Source organism: Cervus elaphus, chromosome 20, assembly GCF_910594005.1.
Source record: "Cervus elaphus chromosome 20, mCerEla1.1, whole genome shotgun sequence".
Classification (NCBI taxonomy): Eukaryota; Metazoa; Chordata; class Mammalia; order Artiodactyla; family Cervidae; genus Cervus; species Cervus elaphus.
The window spans coordinates 102,831,515-102,854,677 of NC_057834.1; the positions used below are offsets into that span (position 1 = coordinate 102,831,515).

General features: G+C 37.2%; 1 protein-coding gene across 1 annotated transcript in view; it reads right to left on the minus strand.

Annotated features, from left to right (window-relative positions):
• Positions 1–16,646: 16,646 nt before the first annotated feature.
• EFCAB7 (EF-hand calcium binding domain 7) overlaps positions 16,647–23,163 on the minus strand; it is a 53,319-nt gene continuing 46,802 nt past the window's right edge. The window contains exons 12-14 of the mRNA XM_043879042.1: positions 20,475–20,684; positions 17,885–17,992; positions 16,647–16,905 (exon numbers count right to left, since the gene is read on the minus strand). Of these exons, the coding sequence (XP_043734977.1) occupies positions 16,831–16,905; positions 17,885–17,992; positions 20,475–20,684 (393 nt within the window). The 3' untranslated portion in view covers positions 16,647–16,830. The remainder of the gene's footprint in view (positions 16,906–17,884; positions 17,993–20,474; positions 20,685–23,163) is intronic.

Here is a 23,163-nt window from a genome sequence, read left to right on the forward strand (position 1 = left end):
TAGTAGAAAACTGATGAAGAGATCAAGAACTGAGGTGGCCATAAAGGGTTGGAGGATACAGAGTCAGTGAAAGTCTCAATTGTTAAGTAGGAATCATCAGTCTTTCTTTTAGGCTCAGCATCTCCCTTGATTTAGTGAGAGTGACTGTCTCCTCTGCTTGAGAAATGTGTCATTTACAAGATGTGTTAACTGGGGAAAGCTCATTAATATCTGTGGGCATCTGCTTCTTTACTATAAAATAGAGACAAACCCTATCTTAGAATTTCTACAAGAATTAATGGGGTTTTGTATGTCAGTAGTTCTCAGTCATGGATACACAGTAGACTCATGTGAGACACTTTCGAAACTACCCATGTTCTGGTCCAAATCATAATTGGACCAGACTCAGTCATAATCAACTGGTGCAAGTAAATCAGATGGCATGGCACCTGAAACACAGAGACCCAAACATAGAGGTCAAAAAATATTAACTTCCTTTCCACAATTCCAAAGCCAAAGCTTATCATTAACCTGTGAAATTGATTATATTCATGGCCATTTAATGGTTAATTGGTGTAGCTTGATCCAGGAGGGAGGCTGAGTAATGCAAATAGTTGCTGACTCTCAGAAGTCAAGTGTTCATATACAGGTTGATATAGGTGTTATGTGGATATAGATATGGGTTTTAATGCAGTCACTACAGATAAATTTCAGGGGTAAATACCATGTGAAAACTAAATTCCAGACAGCTGATATTGATTTCTAATATTTACACAGAAGTTCACAAAGCTTACAGAGTTGTTGTTCAGTAGCTAAATCACATCTGACTCTTTGCAACCCTGTAACTGCAGCACACCAGGCTTCCCTGTCCTTCACTGTTTCCTGGAGTTTGCTCACACTCATGTCCATTGAGTTGGTGATGTCATCCAACCATCTCATCCTCCATCTCCCCCTTATCCTCCTGCCCTCCATATTTTCCAGCATTAGGGTGTTTTCCAATGAGTTGGCTTTTTGCATCAGGTGGCCAGAATATTGGAGCTTCAACTTCAGCATCAGTACGTCATTCTTGTAGTATCATCTTGTGAATAAAGTAGTATAATCAACCCCATTTTATAGGCTAGTGCATTGAGAATAGAATGGTTGGCTGTAATCAAGTTTACTTGACTCCACAAAATGAAAATATAACATAGAATCACTGAGTCTTAGACCTCTTAGAGTTGTATGGATTAACTGACATACTGAACATAGAGCTGTTTGCACAGTGCTAATACCTGCTCAATAAGCGGTCACTCATTATTATAAAACAGTGAGCTCAACGTCACTTCACACACTCTTTATTCTTCCCTATCTTTGGAACTAGGATGGGGATTTTCATTTACGAGGAATTGTTCCATACGTCTCTCTCCTCACAAGATGTAATAATTTAATAATTGGCTTTAGCTACATAACAAATCACTCTTGAATGTAGACATTCATTTATTATTATTATTATTGCCTGTGACTTTGTGAGTTAACTGGCTGGTTCTGCTGACCTGGGCAAGACTCCTCTGTCCTTGACGGGGCTCCTGTGGCACAGTCTCCAATCTCTGTGCCTCCTGGTAATCTCACCTTGATGTAATCCCCTTACGTTACTTTTCTTACTGTGTAACACGTCACCACAGAGGCAGTGACTTAAAACAATGCCCACCTATTATCACAGTTCTGTAGGTCAGATGTCTGGGTGGGTTTTGCTGGACTGAATGTTCATAGGCTGTATAAAACAAGGCTGAAATCAGGTTATTGGCGAGGCTGGGCTCTTATCTGGAGGTTCTGGGAAGAATCTGCTTCCAAGTTCATTCATGTTGTTGGCAGGATCCATTTTCTTGCAGTTGTAATTCAGAGGCCCTTGTTTCTTTGCTGGGTGTGAGCCAGGCTCCTCTCTCTATTCGTAGAGGCTGCCTACAGTGAGTGAGTCCCTCTCATGGCTGCATTCTCTGCCTCCCTCTTCCACCAAAAGCCAGAGAAAATGCCTACTTTGTAAAGGGCTTGTATAATTAGATCAGATGTACCCAGATAATCTTCCTTTTGCCATGTAACAACAATTGTGGAAGTTGTATCCCATCATATTCACATGTTCTGCTTGCACTCAGAAATTGACCTACAGAGATTTCCAAGTTGTAGTATTGAGAAAAGCAGCAGAATGATTCTTATTCCCTCCTGGGTGACAACTGAAGACAGAAAGGAAGCCATTGGACCTGAACTGCCCATACAAACAGAAATGAGAATTCTCAGCAGTGTGGACCAGAAGCCAAGAGTTAGGATGATCGTGTGCCTGCAGAGACATTGGGTATCAGATGCCAGGTATGCCAGGTACGCTTCTTCCCCTGTGTTTGGCACTATATAAGCTAACTGTACCTGGTGACAGTCCCAGATGGATTATCTCAGGCAAATGAAATAGAAATCAAAATGAATTGTAGAAAAAGAAATATTATTTCCTGAACACCTAACTGTGGACTGAGATTTGTGTCTGCTCAAAGAAATCTGATACATATACACAATGGAATATCACTCAGCCAGTAAAAGGAATGAAATAGTGCCATTGCAGAGATATAGATGGGCCTAGAGATTGTCATACAGAGTGAAGTAAAAAAGAGAAAAGCAAATATCATAATATTGCTTGTGTGTGGAATCTAGAAAAATTATACAGATTAACTTATTTGCTTGCAAATCAGAAATCTAGTTACAGATGTACAGAACAAACATAATTACCAAGGGGGAAGCGGGGATGGGATGAGTTGAGAGATTGGAATTGACATACATGCACTATTATGTATGAAATAGATAGCCAGTGAGAACCTACTGTATGGCATAGGGAACTCTACTCAACATTCTGTGGTCACCTAAATGGGAAGGAAATCTAAAAAAGAGTGGATATATGTTCCCTCATAGTTCAGTTGGTAAAGAATCTGCCTGCAATGCAGGATAGCAGCTTCAATTCCTGGGTCGGGAAGATCCCCTAGAGAAGGAAATGACAACCCACTCCAGTATTCTTGCCTGGAGAATCCCATGGACAGAGGAGCCTGGCAGGCTACAGTCCATAGGGTCACAAGAGTCAGACACGACTTAGTGACGAAAGAAAGAAAGAATGAAAGATAATTAATTTACTCTGCAGTACAGCAGAAACCAACATTGTAAAGCAACTATACTCCAATAAAAATTAATTAGAAAATAAACTGATTAAATAAACTATAATTTATCCATTGAAAATTGTATATATAGTATTATCCTACTTGAGTGATTTAATTTCTTTCTTTTAGAAACGCATGCAAAGGACTAGAAGAAAATAGATCAACATATATAACAATGATTACTTCTGAGTTGTGGGATAGAATAATTCTTATATTTTTCTCTGTGCTTTATTTGGATCTTCCATGCTTTGTATACAGAATTTATATTGTTTCTATAGTAATAAAAATACATTTTTTCTTTTTATTACCTCTTTTAAGTGGTAATTCTCATGTTATTTCATTAATGAGTTATCCTTTAGATGGCATCCATTCATTGATTCATTCACTCCACAGATGTATTTTGAACTGGTACTAAGCACCAGCTCTCTAAAAGGTGTTAAGCATTGCAATTACTGAAACCTGTGCACCCTAGAGCCCATGCTTTGCAAGAAAAGCCATTGCAATGAGAAGCCTTCACAAGTAGCCCCTGCTCATCACAACTAGAGAAAGCCGACACACAGCACAAAAGACCCAGTGCAACCAAAAATAAATAAATCTTGAAAAAAAGAAAAAAGGTAAACAAGTCAGAATAGTCCCTGGTCCCACAGAGCTTGCAATATGTTAGAGCAGACAAATACTGAATAACAAATCAGAATTGGGATAAATGCTACAAATACAATAGAGGTGCTTTAAAATGTAAACAGGAGGATCTGTCATTGGAGGGAGTCAGGAAAAGTATCCTGGAGAAGGTGATGTATAAGCTGAGGACTGGAAAGATGAACAGTAGTTGGTCAGGTGAAAAAGGAGGAAAGAACATTTCATTCCATGGGAGGGAATGTTAAGGGGGCACGTTTGAAGTAAGAAGGAAATTCTGAGTCATCAGAGATTTAAACTGCAATCAGTGTAACTGTTTACACAATAAGTGTGTAAAGTGCAACCAGTGTAACTGTAACATAGAAACTGAGGGATAGAGGGCCTGATCATGTCTGGCCTTCTAGATGGTGTCAAACATTGGGATCTTTATCATAACAGCAACAAGCAACCAAAAGGTTTTTTTTTTTAAATCGGAGGGTAATTGCTTTACAATGTTATGTTGGTTTCTGCCATATAAAAATGTGAATCAGCCACAAGTATACAAATATTCCCTCCCTTAATATACATAATATAAAAGTTTTAACCATTTTTAAGCACATTCAGTGGCACTGAGTACTTTAATTGCACAACCATTCCCACTATCTCCAGAACCTTTTCATCATCCCAAACTGAAACATTGTACCTATTAAATAATAATGTCTCATTCCTCCCTCTCAACCCTTGGGAACCATCATTCTACTTTGTCTCTGTGAATTTGGTTATTCCATTCTCATATAAGGGGAATCATACCATACTTCTTCTTTTGTGTCTGGCTTATTTAACATAGCAAAATGCCTTCAAATCTCATCCCTGTTGTAGCATGCCAAAAGTATTTTAGGCAGAGAAATACTATTATCATAATAGTATTTTTAAGAGATCCCTCTGTCTGCTGTGTGGATGAGTAAAAGAAAGTGGATGAAGTGAAACCAGACTGGCAAGTTGAAAACCATAGTGGGTGGATTGTACTAGTTGGAAGTCAATGGAGATATATAGGAGTGAATAGACTCAAGAGATTTTCAGAACGTAGAGTCAACTGAACTTACTAATAAATTATATGAATAGGGTATTCACCTAGTGAAAAGGAGTAGTGTCTCCTGGCAATCTGGGATTGGAACCTCTATTTAAAAAATGTGGGGTTGGAGGGTGGTATGGCAGAGTCATGAATTCTGTTTTAGATATGCAGGGTCTGAGGTGCCTGTCAGGCCTCCAAGAGGAGAAATAGAGTAAGGTTTTAGATGTAGAGGTCTAGAGCTTAGAAATGAGACCTGGTCAAGGGATATGAATTTATATCCCATTAGCATATAGATAGCATTTGAAAACATGAGAATGAATGAGGTCACCTAGGGAGAGAATATAGGAAAAAAAAAAAAAGAGTCCAACACCAAGTTCTGAGATACTCCAACATTTAAAGGCCAAGAACTGCAGTGTGAAAAAGTCTTTTCTTAACTTTGAAAGAGAACTTCTTTAGGAGCATCAATCCAGCAGGAAGGTTTAGACGTGTTTCTTCTGTATGTCATCTAACCATCCATAAACCTGAATTCAGACCTATTAGGTTAATTCAAAGGCAAGGAAGGTTTACTTCTTTTTTTAAAATATAATCTTATTTATTTTTGGCTGTGTTGAGTGGGCTCAATAGTTGTGGCTCCCAGGCTCCAGAGCACAGGCTCAATGGTTGTGGTGCATGGGCTTAGCTGCTCCGCAGCAACTAAGATCAGGGATCAAACCCATGTCTCCTGCTCTGGCAGGTGGATTCTTTACCACTGAGCCACCAGGGAAGCCTGAAGATTTGCTTCTTAAGTAAGTTATTAACATGCCATTTAGAAACCTTCCTAAACCAAATTATCTTGAATTTTGCTAGGTTTGATCTAGGTCAAGGAACAAGCAGTTGACGATTCTGTGAAAGAGTTGAATGATTTCTCTGTTTACATATACATGTGCATATAAATAGGAGGTTGGTTAAATTGTTGCTAAATAAGTGTACAATGCTTGGTCAAATTCCATTTCCAAATACAGTGTTCATTAAGGTAGCTTTACCTTCACCTTTCACAAATCATCATTTGCATTCCAACTATAATGATTTAAAGAAATATGTTTACTATAGGACAGCAATCTTGGATGACATCAACAAATTGCAAATAGTATGCATATGGAATTTATAATGAAAAAGACATGTGTAGAATTTACAGTGGAAACACTGGATAGTGAAGTGGGTGATTAGTGGCACTAGCCATTTAACATGTTATATGACTTATACATAAACTGATTATCAAAATAAAAAATACTGAAAAGTAATCCATTAACAACACATAGACAAGGCCTTAGAAACTAGCACCTATATGGCATACAATAAAAACATGTATCATACTGTTGTTTAAAAATAAAACACAACCCTTTGTGTACACTTAACTTCCTATCTGGTGGTATCAAGTAACGGTGTAACACTATGTATTGAGGAATATTGGGATGGTCTCCAGTTTAGGCCTAGAATGGTGACCCAAATCTCTCTCCTACCTAAGAGTTCTTCCTGGCCTGTAAGGCAGTCCCTCAACGATGAGAAATCTGATGAAATAGGTATGTTGTAGGTAATCTTCGACAAGAATTTTCAATTACTTGTAGCTGTCAGGTAACCATTAACAATTGATGATTCCACATCCCCATACAAATTAATACTGAACAACACAGCAAATGTCATGTTTGTTCTTTTGTTAAACCTAAATCATAGGTTCTTTATGGCCATAGAATTAGTTCATTATGTTAAATTTTGATCTTTTTATAATTTGCTAAAATGACTTGTTCCTACATGTGTCAGTAATAGAAAACCATTTAAAATTTACTCTATTTACACCTGTAAATTATTCAAGTGCTTAAAATTTATTTGAATAAAAGTTAAAGTCATCTGTAGTCAATGATCCTGAAATTGTTTTTGGTGTTGTTGTTTAGTCACTATATCACGTTTGACTCCCTTGTAACCCATGGACTGTAGCCCGCCAGACTCCTCTGTCAGTGGGATTTCCCAGGCATGAATACTAGATCGGGTTGCTATTTCCAGGGCATCTTCCCAACCCAGGGATCAAACCCACATCTCTTGCATTTCAGGTGGATTCTTGACCTCTGAGCCACCAGGGAAGGAAGCCTAGGCAACAGCTTAGTCTTGACACCAAATGCATGATCCATTAAAGGAAAAACTGATAAACTGAACTTCGTCAAACACTTGCTCTCCATATGACACAATCTGAATGAAAAGGCAAACTATAGACTAGGAGAAAATATTTGCAAATCACATATCCAACAAAAACTATCCAGAATTTATAAAGTATCCCCAAAACTCAATGGTAACAACTCAGTTTAAAATAGGTAAAGACTTAGGAGCTACTTCATTAAAGAGGATTTACACAGATAGTAAAGAAGCATATGAAAAGTTGTTCAACATCATTGGCCATTAGAAGTGAAGTCGCTCAGTTGTGTCCAACTCTTTGTGATCCCATGGACTGTAGCCTACCAGGCTCCTCTGTCCATGGAATTTTCCAGGCAAGAGTACTGGAGTGGGCTGCCATTTCCTTCTCCAGGGGATCTTCCCGACCCAGGGATTGAACCCGGTCTCCCACATTGCAGGCAGACGCTTTACCATCTGAGCCATCATTGGCCATTAGGGAAATGCAAATTTAAACAACTGTGAAATAACACCGCACATCTATTCAGTTCAGTTCAGTTCAGTTCAGTTCAGTCGCTCAGTTGTGTCCAACTCTTTGCGACCCCATGAATCGCAGCACGCCAGGCCTCCCTGTCCATCACAAACTCACGGAGTTTACTCAAACTCTCCATAGAGTCAGCGATGCCATCCAGCCATCTCATCCTCTGTCATCCGCTTCTCCTCCTGCCCCCAATCCCTCCCAGCATCAGGGTCTTTTCCAATGAATCAACTCTTCGCATGAGGTGTCCAAAGTACTGGAGTTTCAGCTTCAGCATCAGTCCTTCCAGTGAACACCCAGGACTGATCTCCTTTAAGATGGACTAGTTGGATCTCCTTGCAGTCCAAGGGACTGAAATAAAAACTACTGACAAACTAAGTGGTAATGAGGCTGCAGAACAACTGGAACTCTCATACAGACCTGGTAGAAATGCAAACTAGTAGAGCCAATCTGGAAAACACTTTGCCAGTTTCTTAAAAAAGTCAAACATACACTTAAACATATGATACAGTAATCTAACCTCCAGGTATTTACCCTAGAGAAATGAAAACTTAATTCACGGAGGAACCTACACCTGAATGTTTACATCAGCTCTGTTAATATTATCGAAAACTGGAAATAACCTAGCAGATGATTGGGGAAACTATGGTACACCTTTACGATGAAAAACTACTCACCAATAAAAGGAACAAACTATTGATACACCAACTTGGATAATTCTCAAAAGCATTATGCTGAATGAAAAAATTCAGTCTCAGAAGGTTACCTAATACACGATCCCATATGACAGTCTCAAAAAGAGAAAACCATAGTGATGGAAAACAATCAGTGATTGCCAGGAACTGGGAGAATAGAGCTGGGAGGAGAGGAGGATGTGACGGTAAGGGGATTGTACAAGGGAGTTTTTGGTGCTGAAACTACCCTGCATCCTGACTGTGGTGGTGGTTAAATGAAGCTATACATGTGCTAAATTAATAGACCTGTATAACCTCACTCTTCCCCCCCAAAAAGGTCAAATTTATTGTACAATAATTATTTTAATACAGAATTAAAACTTTATAGAAAAAAGTATTAGTTTTAAAATAGAAGTGCAAGAAGTGTAATAATTTCTTCTTGATTGAGGAAAGATGAAGAATGAAACATTTTAAAAAATGTATGTTAAAGGCTGAGTGTGTAATATTTGTTCACAATCTATCTTCTCTGATAGACTATCTAATGAGAGCAGGAACAAAGTCTAGCTTGTTCACCTCTGTATATGTAGTAAATAAAGTAATGCTCTGTACATATTAGGCAATCAATAAGTATATGACTATGGACTTATTGCCTATGATATTACTAGGCAGAGATACAATACAGGAAATTCTAGGAAAAGTGAAAAACATGAGAAAATGCCTGAAATTTCCTTCACCGTCCCCCCCGCCCCCGCAACTTCTGAATCCCTCTTATCCTTTCAAGGTATAAGTTCTAGCTCATTTTCCTGACTCTACCAGCCACACTAATCTTTCCAACTTCTCCAAACTGGTTCTACCAAACATAATCTCACTTTAGTACAGCACTTCACAATATTTTAAAGTCTATGACTCATTTCCTTTAATAGTTATTAAAAGATGACTTTTCCCATTATTTAACTTTAAAAATATTGTATTGCATGACTGAAAACAAATCAAAGCACTAGTTGGCTTCAGACCACACTTTTTTCATTCCTTCAATCCTCCAAGAGAATCTTATTGCCCTTCTCCCCTGCGATTGGGCATGTCTTCCCTGCCCTCTTCAGTTCCCATACCCTACCTCATCACTAGTTTATGCTTAATGATCAGTGTATACTAATTTAAGATTTACTATTACTCTTAATAAGATAACATGTAATTCATTTCCTCAGCTCTTTCTTCTCCTGAAGACAGAGATCATGTCTACTACTTCTGTATTGTAAATAATATGTGTACTAGATACTTGCTAATTGTATTAATAAGTCCTTGTATACTGGTCACCAGTCTACTTGACTTCCAAAATTGTTACTGCTTTGCTTGGAAGAAAACAATTCTTTTTAAGAAGCTAAATCCAAACAATTTTTCCAACAGATGTTTATAAAAGACACAGAGATATGTACTTTTTAGTAATGCTGCATATTTATATCTGTAATTACCAAAAAGGTTACAATGCTGGCATTCTGTAATTGGCACTATTGTATTTTATTATATGCTGACATTAACCTCATACAGATCATTGAACTTAAGCTGGCCTTGAATTTAAGTTAAATTGCAAAATAAAAAATAAAGTTAAGAATATGTATAAAATATTAAATGTTAACCAATTGTTTCTAAAAGAAATTTTAAAATACTATTTTTAAATTTGGGGGAATGTAACCATACTTCTAACCAGCTTATAATATGTTGGTCTTCTTTTTAACATTTATGTATATCTTTAGAAATGTATTATGTATTTTTTTTTCTCTCCATTTGTGAATCACACATCTTGGGACCACACGCTGCATACCAGTATTCTAATCCATTTGAGTGAAATACTAATTTCATTATGTCTGGGGTGACTATATAATTTATTGTTCAAACTGGATCACTGTGAACGATGAAAAGGAGGATATTAATAATCACTATAATTACTCCTGCTCGGTGGTATAAATTAGAACTGTGGTAGGCACAGTGGGGAGCAGGATCATCCTAGCCATGTCACTCCCAACTGTAACCTCGTGCCTTCCATCACCAATGAAGAGAACTAATTTTTTTAACTTGCCATCCAGGAACTGTATATTAACCCTTTGTGTTTCTGAATGGTGTACTCACTGATCTCCTCACATCCTTTACTTAAACTTTTCTACCCTTGCAGCTGTGCTTACATTATTCCCTCTCCTTAAATGTTATCCCCATACCATTTCCCCAATCTAGTCCCTGTGCATATTTTAAAGTAGAGTTTCTATTTCCTGTAAAACTCCCCTACTTTAGTCTGTTGGGATTACTTTCTCTTCTCTCTGAACTCCTAAGCACAGATTGATCACTTGACTTATACTTGTAAGCTTGTGTTGATAACAACATTTTAGGTTTAATTATCTGGTAACTCTCAGATGGATTTCAGATTCCCCAAAGACAACTTTCCTATCTTAAACTTCCTTTTGGTACTTCATTCTTTCTCTCACTCTTATTATCTAGATAAGAAACTCTGGAGATGATGTCAAAATGAAGGAAGGGATTCTAGAGGCCAAAGATTACAAGAAGTAATCTCCACTGAGGTGGGTCCTGGTACATGGGTGGATCTGAGGTGACCGGAGAGATAGATAAAGTGGCCAACTGCATGGCTGCGCCAATATTTATTAAAAGGGGAGTTTAGGTGAAGTGTCATATAAAAGTGGGTCATGGAGAAGAGAGTAAGTAGGCTGGGAACAAATCATGGGAAAATTTGGGAGGAAGGCAGCTGTGGAATTCTGAATATTGTCTAGCCCTGGATACTTGCTATTTAAAATGTTCCACAGTCCAGAAGCACTTGTATCACCTGAGAGCTTATTAGAAACACATATTCACAGGCTTTGTTCCTCATCCGAGTCAGAATCTTTGTATTAATGAGATCACTACACAATTCCTTTGGGACACACAGGCTTAGGATATGTTTGTCTTTGATGTAGATTTTGTGGTTAAGGTGGGTCCTGGCACATGGGTGGATCTCCCTGAGTTGACTGTTCAAGGATGACCCTCCAGATATCCAGTAATAAAGGTGGGTTGATTAAATGCTGAAATCGTTTTAATTCCCCATTGGTTCCTGAGTACTTCAAATGATGATATAGGTCTTGTACAGGCTTTCACAAAGGTGGGGAGGGAGATTTGAGCTCTATGTGTGTTAGAATGATATTTTTCAGATAATAAACGGTGACTTAATAAGAGTTGGGTAGAGAAAAACTGAAATAATCTAATTATGGATGAACCAGAGTTTACAAGTGTGTTCATGTCATTAGGATCTGTAAGATTTTGACCTCAAGTATAATTCTTGCTAGTTTTAAGTGCTTCAGGATAGGAAAACAGTTGGCCATCTGGTTTTACTGAACACTTCCTTATATACAAATATAAGATGCACTACTTGAAGAAGCTAGAATTGCACTGTGGCGAGGATTTAGGATATTTCTCTATATACAAACTATCTCTTAAAGATGAAGAACTTGGCCTGTATCAAAAATTAAATAATTTTTTGTTGAGAGTACTTCTGATTCTTTCTTTGTAAGCTTCAGTTTTTCATAGCTGTGTATAAATAGAGAATGTATTTCATCAGAGTTGGAGCTACATAGAGCCACTTACCCACCTTTTCCCTTTGTAGAATAGAAAAGTTTGCTATCCCAAATCTTTAAGTAAATTTGGTTACGTTTTTCTTGTTGCTTTATTAAATTAGAAATGACACTTAACTAGTTAAAATTTAATTACTTAACAAGAAAAAAAATGAAGCCACAGGTTGAAAAAGACTAATGATAAATTTCTGATAAAACATTAGTTGTATTGAACTATAGGAAAAAACAACATAATTGAACATAATAAAATTCAGTGTATGGTGTTAAACACATTGTTTTCACTACAGATATAACAAACTCAGAAACATTAGTTTTACTCTTAAATAAATCTTTTCCCTCCCATGAGTTGATCTAACTAGTTTTCAGGAGACTATCTTTTTTCCAGTGATCCCTATACAATTTGTCATGAGATTGTTTTAATGTAAAAAAATAAGAGTAACAGTTTTTTTTAAAGTACAAATCAACAGTGGTTAAATATCACAAATATACGGAGCTTGTAAATTATTCATAAGGACTGAGAATGTCTATTCTTCTTCTTCTTCCTTAGATAACAATTAGCCATAGTTAATATGTATACACTTCAGTCAAAACCCTTTACCCTTTAGATTTTCAGCAACCATTTCTAGTTCCTGGCCCCTAAATTGTGTCTCTGCATGAATCTCATCTACCTTCCATAAATCAATTCCGTTATTTGCCTCTTTTTTACTCAAATCCTTATTTAGTTCTTATTTTTTCCAGAAAGTAAACTAGCCTGAGTAGCAAAGATAAGCTTTATAAACCCATGTAAAGCTAGCAGGGCTATCTCTTTATGTCCTTATACTGTAACTTCATGAAGAAGTGAAAGAACTGAAGATTTAGTATCCAGTTTACAAACCAGAAATAACTTTTTATCTGTTCTGTAAAAAGAATGGGTGTATATGATACAATTGATTTCCCCAAAGCAATCTTAGAAGTCATAAAGGATTTAACCCATTGCTGAGAAATATTATCAGTCAGCTTCTGTCTCTGTATCTCTCTCTCTCTGGCATGTGTGTGTACTAATGAATAAGGAAATAATATGCTCACCCTCTGGTGGTCAAAACCAGAAATACATTTCCACTTTCCTGGATTATATCCAAAATACGATCAGTGTGGTATATTAAGTTTCTGCTTCATATTTAACCTACACCAAAAATAGATCTTAAAAAAGGTCACTGGCTTAAAAAAAATAGCTCACTACAAATGTAATGGAAAATCAAAATGATCAAATATAGCAATTTAAGAATTACTTTGGAAGCATTTGATATTTAACACTAATTTGGTTTTAAAATATTGGAACTGTAGAATTTTGGAGTAGGAAGGAATTACAATGAGTTAAGAGAGGATGTGGAATTTGGGAGAAGGTACTGAAGTATGGTTGGAAAGAAGCTTGAAAAGGAATGGTCAGAGGTTGGAAGAAAATCTGGAGAGCATGGTGTCAGAGAGATCAACAATGTCTTAACACTGGAAAGAAGACTTAAAAATATCCACTGGATTTAATAAGGAAGTTACTGATGTCTTTGGTGAAACAATCACTAGTAGAATTAACTGGAAAGAATGAATGGGAGTCAAGAAAGTGAATATAGACAATTCTTTCAAGTCATTTCCGTGTGAAGGGGAGGACAGAATAATGATAGAGATAGATGGGGAATGAGAGCTTTCTTAAAGATGAAAAGTCGAGAACATGTATAAATAATAATGGGAAAGAAAGCCAATTTCAATGAAGTGTTTGTAGATAAAATTCATCATGGAGAGCTTTAATGTAGATACTATGGAGATAGCCAGGGATGGGACTGAGAGCAAAGGAGATACTTGGGGCACTTACATGGTCTTTTTCGTAAGTTGAATCCTAGTGCTTTTAAAATTAAACAACATGCAAAGTTACCTCTAAAAATAATAGTCAATCTGTACAAAACTACCCTCAAAAAAGGTAGCACCTTTAAAGAAAACATTCTTACATGTTAATCAACAATATTTTGGTTGAATAAAGAATAGCTATCAACCTGTGAGTCTGGTATTTCAGGACTTGAATTAAACTTTTTGGGATATTCTAGTACCACAGTACTGAAGTAATCCTTTAAAAAAATCATTTACTTCCAAAAATGGAATAGTTACATTCATTAACTAGCTGATGCCCTTGGATTTTCATTCACTTGGAAGAAAAATTAACTTGAAACAAAATATCTTTCTTTTCAACTGAGTAATTGAAGATGGAACAATAAGATAGCTGGGGTTTTTTTCCCCCCCTCTAATAAGTGAATAATGAGAAGGAAAAAGGCTTGGTATGTCTAAGTGGTAACAGTGGTGGAAGACAAGGTTTAAGTGCTCACTGTTCTTTCTGGGTCTCCATCTTCCAATGATACCTATCATCCTGTTATAAAAAGTCTTTTTAAAACTGGGAACAAAGATAGCAACTTTATTATGCGCTTTTGATAGCACAGCCAGGTAACTTATTTCTTGCAACTCAATACTTTGTGAAACAGAGTATAGGGCCACATTTATTTGACTTATAAGGCATTTGGCAATTAATAAAATGTTTTTTGAATTGTACTCATTTTTCTTGCCATGCCCTGTGGCATGCAGGATCTTAGTTCCCCCAACCAGGGATTGAACCCGTGCTCCTTGCAGTGGAAGCATGAAGTCTTAACGCCTAGCCTGCCAGGGAAAGCATTATTTTTTAAGATATCACTAGAAGAACTCAAACTGCTAGATAATAACAATCCATTTTACAGACATCCAATGAAGGGCCAAAAATCCAAGTGACATTTAAACTATGTGCTAGCATGTGCTGGGTAAAAATAATACACTGGTATTCATATTTCAAAAGTTGACATTTACTAGCCAAGTATCCTGTTACTGATATGGCTACACAGTTTTTAATTGCCTTAGTTTTTCATGCACTGTACTACTTCATTAAACACTATTCAGATTTAATGCCTATTATTTCAAAATGATTTCATTAAAAATAATCCACAAGTCCATTAAAAAATTTACCATCAGAACAAAATATTCCTACTGTTGTGATTAGATTTTGATTTACTACAAAAGGAATTTCTCCAAATTTTGCTTTAATTGTATTTTCATTGGAAAACTACAGTATATAATGGCTATTTCTGCATTCACATTTTTTCCTTTTAGTGATTTTCAGTGTGGTCACAATTCTGACAGCCACAATACACTGATAACATAGCTGAATACAATATTTGAAATAAATAAGTTACAAAAGTGTGGCAAGTTTTAAAATGTCAGCTCTGGGTGATGGTGCATTTCTCATGTATTTGCATCTGTACCCCCAAATTTCAAAACTCAATGTGTTTATCCTCACTGGGTTAAGCTGTATGCCTCACCTAGGTTGGGGCAGTAGCTATTGTGCCTTTTTGCAGACTCAGATTTTCGAGAACAAGGGTTGAACTCAGGCATTCCATGAAGCATGTTGGCAACACAGGGTTTTGCTTTGGTTTGGGTAAAAATGCAATTACTGACAATCACTTACGTGAGCCACCTGATCTCCCAGGGTGTGGGCTAGCACAAGGGGTATTTTAATATCCCTGCATGAGACCAGCAGGAGGTTCCTGTGCACGTTTCCTTGGACAGGGGGTTGCGGGGTGCCTAGAAATGATGTGCAGTCTTTCAACACACTGTCAGGGTCAGAGATGGAACCAAGATGAAACTCATGGTAACTTTTTTCATCAAAGGTATTAACAGTTCAAGCAACAACCTGAATGCCTTTAGTTGACCACTTCTTCAAGTAGTCTGGGGATACAAAATTCTTTTGCAGGAGGAAACCTGAAATTCCACATAGATACTGTAAGATATTTACATTTGCTTCAGGCAAACAAAATGTCCATCATCACAAACATGCATTGTGTCCACAGAGTATCATAGTCCCATCTCCCACATGGCTGACGTTCCAAGGTCTGTGAGTTAACAGCCATTACTACCTGTGATCTGTTCGTTTCATCTTATAGATAACTTCTGGCAAGAAAGAACAAATGATACTATTATTGTTAGTGGAAGAAATTCCATACACATTTTCTTTAGAACATTAGTAGCAGTATTTGCATGGCTTTTGGCATCAAGAAAGACTGTGAGATTATGGCTCACAGCTTTCCAGAGGGTAGAGGTCCTCTCATTAGGGAAATTATTTCTGGATCTGTGATCTCCTGCAGGGTTACACTTTCTAACTTTTTCAAAGGTCAAATCACATTGACCAGTCCTGTCAGTCGTACCTGCTCGTGCTCTTGTACGTGAAGACAGTGATCTCACTAGAAGTAAACGTAACGTCCAACTGTTCTCAGACTCATTGGGATGGCCGCTGCCAACAGCAGAAACTTGGTCCTGGGGCTCTAGCACTGGCAGAGCCCTGTGAGAGGGCACATGCTCAAGGCTGTGAAGAGGTGCAGCAGGATAGAGGCTGCTGGTGAAGAAGCAAGTGGTGGAGGGGCTGCGTGTCACCAGCCAATCAGAAGCAGCAGGAAGGAAAGAGGCCCTGGAGCTGCCCTGGTCCTCTCACGGTCACATGCCTCTAACTATACGGGGAGGATGGGAGTCCTGGATCCACTGTGCTCCGTGGACAGGCCGGAGTCCTGGATCCTCTGTGCTCCATGGACAGGCCGGAGTCCAGGGACAAAGCACAAGGCCCTGGCTGCAGCTGGGCCATTTATATTTTATTTCAGGATTTTTTTTGATGAATACATCAAGAGGGTATAGGATTTTATAGAATTCATTGAGTGTTACTTTTTAAAAGCTTACCTGTAATTTAATTTCAAATTATTAGTCACAAATGAAATATGCCAAGTATCACATTAAATTAATAAGAAGGCCACACATTAAAAAATTATTTCTATTTTAATAATAAAGTATGTAATAAGGACATGAAATCCAAATGCATACAAATTAAATAGATTATTATGTACATCAGTTAAATTGATTACATTTAGTGATCAACAAGTAACAAACCAAACTTGAAATAATTCTTCTTAGTCTGACAGTCTCAAACACAGTAATTTCTTTAAAATAGTGTTTAAGATATAAGGGAATACACACAATAATATATCCATTCTTGTCGTTCATTCAGCGGCATTACATGTTGACAAACCTGCACATAAAAACAGAAAGCCTTTACTTTCCTTTTATATACTATAATTTTGGGCTAATTTTTCAATAGGACATTTCTAGAACCTATATAAAAAATCTCTGTGCAGATAAAATTCTTTAATATTTGTCCTTAGCAGGGACCTACAATCTACAATCTGATTTCCAACAGAATAATCCAGCCTAATTCTACTGTAATACACTAGCTGATAGTTGGTATTTGTGAAGGTGGGTAAAGAGGGGTGGCAGAAAGGGAAGTTAAGTATTATTCCTCACTAAGCCTAGAGCATTTTTAAAAATCCTCACTGGAGTAACAGCAAAAATAAATTCTCTTTACCCTGTTCTAGACTGTTTTAGGATTTCATAGACAGTACAGAGAGGAAAAGGGTAAGAACAGAAAGCTTTTTCCTTTTTCCCTTCACTAGACTAGTTTCAGGGTTTACTGATCTCTCCCTGCCTTTGAACTCCTGGCTAAATCAGATGCCTAGAGTTCTGCTAACACAGAACTTCAGCTGCTCAGCTCCTGACTTAGCTGGCTATCTAACGCTCAGAGGCATTTTCTCTTTTAGCTTACCTTAGAAAATCTTAATAATGGAGACCAAAATATTCTGAATTATCAAAAGTCCAATTACTATTAATACTACTTTGTAGTTCTATATAATATTCAATACTGTTTTCACATGTATCACTTTATCTTTACATTAACTTTGTGAAGTACCTAAAACTGGTGATATCACATTAATTTTACACTTATAGAGACCGCAGCAGAGCGGGTAAGTGAATGTCCCATAATCATTGAACCAAATAGTGAGAACTGGATTAGAACCAGTTCCTATCTTCTTGTACAGGATGGTACTAATACAAATATCACACAAAATAATTTTCCACTTTACTTCATATCTACAAATTTATTCATAGCATTAATAGCAATTTTTTTTCAAATTGATAAAACAAAAGCTTTTAATTAAAAAACAATGCATTACCATTGTAGATTTTGGTGCCACTTCTACTGCAAATATGTCGAGTCCTCTGTTGTTTACACAGTTTTTACTCAGCTCATTGTTGATGTGAATAATCACTTTACTGTCTGACTATAAAAAAAGATTTCATAAATTGCTAGTCCTTTCTTTACTAAATATATACAAACAAAGTGATAATTACAAAACACTTTGCAAGTCTTGTGATAGATATTTTCACAGCGTTCTATAGAAACACAGAAACATTAATTCAGACATTAATATCATGGAAGAAGTTGTATTTGAGATGACAGATCATTGATAATAGACAGCTTCTAGGATGGAGAGAAAACAGAATGAAGCTGATAAATGAGAGAAATGTACAAATTAAAGTAGTACCCTGTTAAAGAACCTGCAGTCACTCCCCGATGACTACACAGGGGCAATACAACATTATAGACTACTTAGATTCATCTCTCAGCTCTTCTATTATTTAGCTGTGTGACCTTTTGCAAGTTATTTAACATCCCTGTGCTTCAGTTTCCTTGTGTATAAAATGCGGAGAGTACTTACCTCACTGGGTAGTGAGAAGCAAATGCATTAAAGTGCTTGGCACATGTTAAGCTCTAAAATGTTATTACCTCATTTTGGTGGAAAAATTTAATTTTCCTTGAGGAAAAAGAAGGAGATGGAGGGTTGAGAAATGAAGGTAATAGAAGTGCAGAGGAACTGAGGTAAGGTAGTGGCTCTCTTCCACCCTTTTAGTCCTAATAAAACAGAGAGGGCGTGTGCGCACACACATCCACACAGACACACATACCCACATAATCAAAAACAAACAAAAAACACAGAAGGCAGAAACAGAAACATGCAGGATCTTAGGAATCACTTTCCAAAGCGTTATGATCCATTTGAAGATAGCAACCTACTGGCTGGGGAACCCTATCTTATTTCCTCAAGTCTAGACTCCTCTATCTTGTTTTCAAGATAACATATATAATCTGGATCCATTCAGCCTGTATTATTTACCTTTCAAATGCTCCTCCAAATAAAGCTCTCTGCTTCTGCAAAGGAGATATTCCCATTCTTTCATTTATAGTTCACATTAATGCTTACTCATATTTCTCTTTACACTGTTTCCTCTGCTTCTAAGGGCCGGCCCTCTGCCTATCTAAATCCTAGATACCCTTCAAATCTATACCACATGCTCAAATTACACACCACAATTCCCTTCCTCCCTAATCACAAATCCTTCCCCAACTTCTACAGTCCCCACTAACATCAACTACAAGAGATACAGATACAGTAGAATTCCTATTGCACATACAAACAATACTATGTAACTTAACTATTCTTTGATCTCTTTTGAGGGTATTAGTTTTGCTTTTACGACTAGCCCCTAAACTCCTTGAAAGCAGTCTCATGGTATACTTTCTAGTGGCCTATCTTATGACTAGGAGAGTTAGTTACATAGTATACACTCACATTGACTCAATACTCAGACAAATCTTAAGCACTTAAAGAAATTTATGACAGGCATAAAGATAATGTAAATCTCACCCAGGAACAAAGAGAAATAAGCCAATAGTTCTAAAAACCTAGCTGTCTTCAGTAAGATTTATGAAAATATATACTTTTTAGAAAACTGGTGGCTCTGACTTAAGGAATTTATGTGAGTATCCTCTTCACATGCAATATCAACAGTATTCATAGCACAGAAGATGGCCAAAGCTAGAAATAACTGGCTTGATAAAAACAGATCCTAGACAGTAGAATATATTTAATTAGATAAAATGATGATAATCTGTAGGACTTTTGATACTACAAAGTTTGGATTAAAAAGCTGGGCTAATAAAAAGGAATGAATTTGAGTCAGTTCCAGGAAGGTGGTGAACCCAGAGCCTCTTACACAGAGTGAAATTAGAAAAAGAAAAACAAGTATCGTATATTAGCACATATATAAGGAATCTAGAAAAATGGTACTGATGAACCTAGAAGAGAACGGACTTGCGGACACAGTGGGAGCAGGTGAGGGTGGGACAAACTGGGAAAGCAGCATTGACATATATACACTGCCGTGTGTAAAGTGCTTAGTGGGAACCTGCTATAGGGCACAGGGAGCCAGCCTAGCGTGCTGCGGTGATCCAGAGGAGTCAGACGGGGGAGGGGAGGGAGGCCCAAGCGGGAGGGGGGATATACACGTATATACAGTTATGACTGATTTGCTGGGTTGCATGGCAGAAACCAACGTAACACTGTAAAGCAATTTTCCACCAATTAAAAAATAAAAGAAAAAAAAGTTGGGCTAAATTCTTTACTTTGTTTATATTTCTTTAAAATATGTCTGCTGTTTAAAATAGCTATGTATGTGTGAAGAAAATTATCTCAAAAAGAAACACAAAAATGAGCATCTCAGAAATAAATATACTTTAAAAAGATATAAAGATTATCATGCCCAGTTTGAGTTAGAAACTTGAGAATAAAAAGAAACTGATTATTATAGATATTATTAATGTAATGGGGTTATTTAATTGCTAGGCAAGGATAGGGTAAGAAAGAAGATGGAATGTATTAGTAACCACTGCAGTTATGAGGAGAACCACCTCATAACTGATACCTTGTTTTCAATAACTGATGTTATCCAGGTGTCACGCTTATAAGTGTATATAATTATATTTTCATAGCCATCCATCACTTTGGCATTGCCTTTGTTAAGAACAGATTTACAAATGGCCTTCTCAAGTTGCCCACTGCATGCCTCCATATGGACAGCTTTAATTCTTGGCTTGCATTTGTCTGCATAGATATCAATGACAAATGGGCATGCCTGAAATGAAAAAAAAAACAAACTCTGTTTTAGTCTTTTGACAGAATTTAAATTATTTATTATTAGTTTGTTTATCTTATGATTTGGGCTTCCCTGGTGGCTCAGATGGTAAAAATCTGCCTGCAGTGCAGGAGACTGGGGTTCGATCCCTGGGTCAGGAAGATCCCCTGGAGAAGGAAATGGCAACCCACTCCAGTATTCCTGCCTGGAGAATCCCATGGACAGAGGAGTCTGGTGGGCTACAGTTCATGGAGTCACAGAGTCAGATACAACTGAGTGACTAACACACACAACAAAATCATATGATTTAAGAAGACATACTACACTTTCTAACTTGTCCCTCTGATACACATTTAAGAGGAAAGTTTAAGTACAATGAATTGAGTAATAAAAAAACATGAAATTCTGTTTTTTTGGCTGCATATTAACTAATAATGTTCATAGAAAAGGAAAAAACCTCCTTTACCCAAACCCCTCAATTTACTGTAAAGCTAACTCATGTCATGTTAGTTATTTAATTTCCTTTCTTAACTGTAAGGTTACAGAAAAAATTCATCTGTAACTTTAAAGAAATTATGGTTATAATTGAAACAGTACACGAATATAGAACACCAAAAATAGCAAAATGTAGAAAAATTCTCAGTTTAAAGTTAGTATAAAAGTAACTATAAAAATCTAAGATCTAAAGAGATTTTCTGCATTTGGAAATAGATTTTTCTAATGTCTACTCTTTAGTCTTTACCATAGCCCAGAAGATGCTGCACAAGGTAACCTTTGCCTCTCCATACAACCCAATGTCCTGCCTTAATGTGCTCCAGCTACTCTGATCTTTCAGACCCTAGAAAAAATAAAACCCTTTCCAGCGTTGGATTTCATAGGTAGTATTCTCTCAGCTTGGAAGAGTCACATCTTTTCAGTATGTACCTCATCCTCCTCCTTCAGGTTTAAGCTTACATGTCACTTCTGCAGAGAGAGCTGCTCTGGTCCCCCAATCTCCTTTACTACCTGACTCTTCTCTACTTTGACCACACTTTTAAAATGATTTTTATTAATTCTGCATTTAATTAGCCTTCCTTCTTCATGGATTATCTAAGAGGGTAGAATTTTTGACTATTTTATTCATAACTGTAACCTAAGTGCCTCTTTATTGTAAGCTTACTTATAGGCATTAAAATGTAACTGTTGAGTAAATGAATGAATTCATACACATTGATAATCAACTTTTTATTTGGGGAACAAAAGATAAAAGTCTGAAGTTTGTAGAACAATATAGATTTTTATCTTTTAAAAAAGTTTTAAAATAGTTAATGACTCCAACCTTTGGCAAGAATAAAGTCACCTTTTATAAGAGATGGCAGACTGAAAAATCTCGGACTAGAAGGTGGAAGATCTGAATTTGTAACTGAGTTTTGCCATTTACTAGCTACATGATCTAGGGAAGTCACTTAACTTCTTTGAGGCTTGATTTCTTCACAGGGAAAGTGGGGATAAACATTGTACTTTCTGCCAAGAGTTGCTGGAGATATCTGATAGGTAATATGTGTCAAAAAGGAAAAAAAAGAAAGCTAAGTTGCTTCAGTTGTGTCCGACTCTTTGCAACCCTATGGACTATAGCCCAACAGGCTCCTCAGCCCATGGGATTCTCCAGGCAGGAATACTGGAGTAGGTTGCCATTTCCTCCTCCAGGGATCTTCTCAACCCAGGAATTGAACCTGTGTCTCCTGCATTTCAGGCAGATTCTTTACTGCTAAGCCACCTGGGAAGCCCAATATGTATCAAAACATTTCACAATATAGAATTCCAAAAAAATTATAATGATTGTTGTTGCTTTAAAAAGCTAGCTTAAAACTCAACATTCAAAAACCTAAGATCAAGGCATCCGGTCCCATCACTTCATGGCAAATAGATGGAGAAACAATGGAAACAGTGACAATTTTTTGGGCTCCAAAATCATTGCAGATGGTGACTGCAGCCATGAAATTAAAAGACACTTGCTCCTTGGAAGAAAAGCTATGACCAACCTAGACAACATATTAAAAAGCAGAGACATTACTTTGCCAACAAAGGTCCAACTAGTCAAAGCTATGGTTTTTTCAGTAGTCATATATGGATGTGAGAGCTGGACCATAAACAAAGCTGAGTGCTGAAGAATTGATGCTTTTGACCTGTGGTGTTGGAGAAGACTCTGGAGAGTCCCCTGGACTGCAAAGAGATCCAACCAGTAAATCCTAAAGGAAATCAGTCCTGAATATTCATTGGAAGGACTGATGCTGAAGCTGAAACTCCAATACTTTGGCCACCTGATGTGAAGAACTGACTCATTTGAAGGGACCCTGATGCTGGGAAAGACTGAAGGCAGGAGAAGAAGGGGACGACAGAGGATGAGATGGTTGGATGGCATCACTGACTTGATGGACATGAGTCTGAGCAAGCTCCAGGAGTTGGTGATGGATGGGGAAGCCTGGCGTGCTGCAGTCCA